General features: G+C 35.3%; 1 protein-coding gene across 3 annotated transcripts in view; it reads right to left on the bottom strand.

Annotated features, from left to right (window-relative positions):
* Window positions 1-4,443: 4,443 nt before the first annotated feature.
* prox1a (prospero homeobox 1a) overlaps window positions 4,444-6,000 on the bottom strand; it is a 35,429-nt gene continuing 33,872 nt past the window's right edge. For all 3 annotated transcript variants that reach the window (XM_073826928.1, XM_073826927.1, XM_073826929.1), the window contains exon 5: window positions 4,444-5,200. In XM_073826928.1, the coding sequence (XP_073683029.1) occupies window positions 5,015-5,200 (186 nt within the window). In that variant the 3' untranslated portion in view covers window positions 4,444-5,014. The remainder of the gene's footprint in view (window positions 5,201-6,000) is intronic.

Below are 6,000 nucleotides of genomic sequence, written 5' to 3'. Positions count from 1 at the left end.
GTGTACTTTTGAAACAGTATTGTATGACTAATTTAACATTATTCACTTTTTTAAATGAAAATAAAAATGAGTTTAAAAATATTACTTTAAGTCCTTCTTCTGGCATCACAGGCAACTCCGAATCTCCTTGCTTTTTTTCTCTCTCTGATTAACATGCTGATCTAAATGATGACAAATGGCAAAAGGAAACACCTGATCTAGGACTTAGTTTTTATTTTGCACAAGCTTGCATATATACTGCACATACATTCAGTTCCGAGGAGATGGAAGGCACACGAGGCACTTTGACTACTGTATTGTGTAGGTGGTAAAAAGCAAAGGTAAAAGTCTGATTAAGTGATTAGAAATAAAAACTTCAAAACACACAATTTTTTCACCTTCCAAACAAGATAGAAGAAAAGTTTTGTAGTTTGTAGTTACATCGTTGTTTTTTTTTCTTTTTCTTTCCTTTTGGTTTTTTTTTTTCTTCAAGCGTCTCTTACGACTACAGTGTCTGAAATTACAATGGCTACCTGGACATAAGTGTCTCTTTATGTCTCTACAGAGTTTAAGGAGCTTAGGAGGGCGTTTATATCGTTTCTGTCTACCAAATAATATTACAATACATCCCCAGAAATACCAAAAAGTGTACACCATCACCAAATAAATTATGATAAATTAAACCAATAAATTATGAAACTTCTGCATGACAAATTGACAACAAAATCCACAACGCTATCCCGTTAACAATGTATGTGTATCCTTCAAAACATATCAAAGAAATTGTAACAGTTTCAGCTGGAATTACCATACTAGAATCAAAGAATTCTTCCATACAAAAAAAGCATAATGCTATTTACATCATATTGCTAAATCATAGAAAGGCAGTGTTTTTTCAATTCCGGTTTGTATTTACATACATGTCGAAGCCAGTGAAATCATGTTTAAAACCCTTCAGGGAGCACACACCTCATAAATACAGCATCATAAATCTACAAAGAGTCAAGAGTCTTGTACAACACATTGCATTCAGTACAAATAATTGTTCCCCTTCCCAGAAATATAGTCATATACAAAGTTTCTTTCTTCCGTTTCTCTTTGTAACATCTTTCTTTGTAATAAAAAAGTCCCAAACTTCAGTTTGGCAATTGATTTGTACAGATCACTACATGACAGTTTTTTTTCTCCATTGCATGAAAACAAATAAAAAAGTCTTATGTCAAATGTAAATGCGCAATAGTGTATCACAAGTGAGATGAACGTATACATCATACCCAAACTTTGAATCAAGGTTATTCAGAGAGTTTTTTTTTTTTTTTTCTTTTTTTCCAGAGAGTGTCCTTAATGGAGTGCGAAATGTACACGGCTACATTTTTCGACACAAAGCAACAAATGACCCTGTGTAACCACGCAAACAGATCCATCTCATTTCAATACCAAATGAATGCAGACCGATCGAGAACACCTTCGACGGTGGTGAGATGAAGGGGAGAAAAATAGCCACTCGAAACATTTAAAAACATCATAACACTTCTAGTACAATAGCAAGAAAAAAAAAAAGTAGAGTCGAGATGTTGAACGCAACCTCCCTCTGGTTTGTCTTAAAGATGCAGGACAGTGATAAATACAAATAAAAGCTCAAAAAGAGAAACAATAGATAAAAGAAAATAAACAGAAGTCCTTACGGGAACTAAAACTAACGTACTACCATGCGTGTATATCACACACTCCCTGCAAACACGCACATGCACAGGTAAGCACGCACACACACACACACACACACACACACACACACACACACACTTATGCACACGTATTGCCTCTGTGCTACGTCAAAATGGCTTGAAGTACATCAGATTCATGTGTTCTTTTTCAAATGGGCTGTAAAAAGTCGTTTTCCTGGACTTTGCATGTGGTTCATTAGCCAGAACCTTTTACTAAGGAGAACCCTCAGTTTCAGTTTGTGCTATTTTGTTGTATATTTTTTAGGTTTTAGAATTCAAATCAGTTATTTCTATTAGATTTTATGTCGTATAAATATTTAGATATTTAGTAAAAAATTGCTGGTGTAATTAACACTAGGCACAGGCAATTATCAGATCCATTAAGTGTGCCTGTGAATATGAACAGCTGAATTCAACTAAGCACCACTATTTGCTAAATTGAAATCCTTATAATTTAAAAGAATCATTTATTTATCTATCACAATGCATGTAAAGGAGTAGTGTTGGGGGTAATGCATTACAAAAATAATAATATTACTTTTTCCAAGTAACTAGTAAAGTAACACATTCCTTTTTAACTGACAAGAAAATATCTGAGTTACTTTTTCCCCCATTCACTGTAAAACCTGAAGAGTTACCATTTAAGTTTTAAAACCAATAAAAATGAATACTATAAACTCATTTACATTGAGTTAAATTAACTTAACTCAATGTAGATGAGTTTAAAGTACTCATATTTATTGTGAATGGTTTAAGACAACTGGTTTTCTCAAACGGTTCGAGTTATCATAACTTTTGGGTTTTACAGTGTTGATTAAAAGTCCCCATGTTGAGAGAAATTGTGAGTAAGATGTTACTTTAGTTCTAGAATAAATGTGAACAATGGGTTAATTCATCTCACTCACTAAAAATGAAGCAAACCTGCAATAATTAAATATGTTAAATAATACAAATACCCTTTATGTATTTAATCCCATTTTATTAACTGATGTCTTTGCTGCCAAGCTTCGATGATCCAATTAATCCACAGTAATAAACCAAAATTACTGGAGATAATCTAAAATTTGTTTATTGCTGAAGAGTTGACATTTTTTTTAACTTTTACTTTTTGCTGTAAAAAGGCGTTTACATTTGTCAAACATACACTGTAAAAAGGTTTCACCAGATTCAACTTAAAAACCTAAGTTCAGCAGCTGACTTAAGTTTTCAAGTTAAATCAGCTTAAAACTGCAAGTCATTTTAACTTATTACAATAAAAATTAGTTGATTTAACTTGTAAATTTAAACGGCTTAAGTTGATTTAACTTAAAATCTGAGGAGCAGCTGCTAATCTTAAGTTTTTAAGTTGAAACTGGTGAAAACTTTTTACAGAGTAGACATTTTCAAATTACTTTCCATAAAACGTAATTAACGTAACGTAAGTAACTCAATATTGTAATGCATTACTTTTAAAAGTAATTTCCCCCAACACTATAAAGGAGTGACTTGAGAACAGAACAGGGCCAAACATCTCCTTTTTTAACTTTGTTTGGGGGGGTTTGTTTTTCCTTCTCTTTACAATGCATAGTGAATAGCTTGGCGTTTTGTGCGTTGTCCGGGGGCTGTGGATGATGCCAGCCCTGGCGACAGAATGACAGCACCTCATGCTCTTTTGTGCCCATTAATCTAGAAGTCAGCAGGTTTTTTAAGGCATTGTGCTGACAATAATTGCCGGCCTGCGTTTCAATTCATCAGCTGGATTTGCCCAATGCAAACGGCACAGGCTTCCAGAGCAGATCACATGTCCAGTCCTTGCCCTCTACTGCCGACTCTTATTTATGAACTAGGAAGGGATGGACAAAGAAGGCCCTCTTTTCTTTTGTGAACACTGTTTTGATAAGAAACTGTGCTTTTCTTTTCTTTTCTTTCTAGAGTAGGGTAATGGTTGTAAATGTAATTGGTTGATTTTGCGTGGATCTCTTAGCTTTTGAAAATCAATTCTTCATATGGTTCATAAAAAAATGTACAATTGAACAAGTCTAACGTGACGTTTCACTACTGATAAACTGTACACTGCCATAGCATAATCAGATGATTGTGAGTATTAAGAAAATCTGTACATTTCTAACAAATAAACTATGTACAATTCAGTATGTAGAAAGAAAAAAACAAACAAAAACAAAAACAAAAACAAAACAAGACAGTTTTACTTTCGCTAATGTTCTCAGCCAAAATCTCTACAGTGTAAACCAAACTGGAGATAATCTACTAAATTTACGGTCCAATTATAGAGGTGTTCCCAGCTAGCAGGTGGAGGAAATCAACAACAGCAACAATTCTCTTGTCTTGACGCCGTACGGCACGTGTTTGTGTTTGTGAATTAGCGTGTATGTATGAGAGTGGGGTGTGTGTGTGTGTTTATGTGAGCAGTTGTGACAGTGTGCTTTTTATGAGCAAGAATGGTTTCTCAGTGGGAAGGCGTCCATTTTTTTTGTGCCGAACTGGCTTGCCCCAGTATGAAATGGCCATGTTGCTTAGTTACAGGAGAGGCTGCTCCGTGAAGGAAAAAAAAAAAACCTACGAGTAGGCCTCCCTCCCTAGAGCCAGTGCTATCAATGTGGACACAAAACACAAGAACATTGGACCCTAGCCAACATAGAAGAATGGCTAAACCAAAAAACAGTTAATGCTGTTTCTTTCAAGAATAACATCAAATATATATATATATTTATATATATTATATATATGAATTTCCCACATAGAAAATGTATACCCCTCTTTATTATTATTATTTTTTTGTCCAAAGAATAATTTATTTTCTGTAGCATTGCCATGAGAAAACAAGAATACCACATGTCAATTTTTTGTCTTTCTTTTGCTTTCGTCCTTTTTTGCAGCAAGCATTAATAACATTAATGGTAATAATTATATTAATCATAAATAATAATTACATCTATACAAGCTACAAATGCAAGTCTTATTCAGCAATAGTAAAACCATCACACATTGCAAACATCCGGGGTTAAAACAAAGCCCTCAAAAAAAAAAAAAAAAGACCAATAAAAGAGAAAATCAGGGTGTCAGTTCCATTTGTTAACCATCGTGTGGTAAACATGGTAATGCCCGTTTTAAAGGCAAGGAAAAAAGGGGTAAGGATCGAATACAGTCAAAACAATCAAGAATCTTATAGACTTCCCCAAAAAAAGAAGCACGGAAAAAATTAACTGCTAAGTCATTCAAAAGTAGCCGGGACTTAAAAATAGGAATGCTACCTCTTACTTTGTAAAGATTCGAGAAAAGTAGGGATGATACTTGGTAAGCAATTCAAATCACTACTCATGCAGAAGCTCCTGCAGACAATTGGGAGATTTGAAAATCTCTGGGACCTCACTGTCCAGCTTGCAGATGACCTTGTATATGGCCTTCTTCCAGGAAGGATCAACATCTTTGCCTGCCACAATGGCATTGAAAAACTCCCGTAACGTGATCTGTGCCACTTCCAGGAATCGCTCCGGAACCTGCTGATACACAAGGAGACAATGACATTAATAAACATATTAGGTTTCAATCCCAAGTCTCTGATTAAGAAAAGAGAAGAAAGAGAGACAAGTCAAAAGGAACAAGAAAATAGGATTTTGCACTTCTACCCTACAAGAGCTGAAAGACCCTTCTGGCAAAAACTAGCTGCCAAGTTGTTGCTACACTAATTCCTCTTTGTTTCTGCTGGTCTTTTATATCAATTATCCTGCCTTTTTGTCAAACTGCAGCATCATGGGATGTAAAAAAAGAGCAGCAAGACATTTTTTAAAATCGAAACAGGTCAAACCATCACATAACAACACCTTACAGTCAATGTTTTGAACGTGGCAGAATTTGTGAGGTTGTAACCATGAGGAACTCATTGGGTTAAACATTACCTGAGCTGTTCCTCTTTTAGAGTCTACTTCCTAGAGGGAGCGAAACATAATTTGTTGACTTCCCTTTATTTGACACAAGATTGTTAGCGATGTCTCATAAAATGTCTTTTTGTCTCAATATGCTTCCACTTCTAGAAGGGGAAGGAGAAGATTCTGGCGCTGACAGCGGTCCATAAAATACTAAATACTGCTATGCTTCTTATCAAGTTCCAGTGAAACAAAACTCTGTAACGAACATCATAAAGCTGTAGCCTCCTTCGCAGGTGGAGGAATTCAGAGCAAGTTATCCGTAAGTCGGTGCTCTTGGACAAGGTCTGGACCTCTAACAGCAGTGTTTTCCTGATCAAAGCAATCAGGTAGCATGTAGGGCACTACTGAGGAGTTTGTTCTCCACAACCGGA

This window comes from Garra rufa, chromosome 21 (genome assembly GCF_049309525.1).
Source record: "Garra rufa chromosome 21, GarRuf1.0, whole genome shotgun sequence".
NCBI lineage: Eukaryota > Metazoa > Chordata > Actinopteri > Cypriniformes > Cyprinidae > Garra > Garra rufa.
The sequence above is the reverse complement of the archived record's forward strand: the minus strand, read 5'-3'. Positions and strand labels throughout refer to the sequence as shown.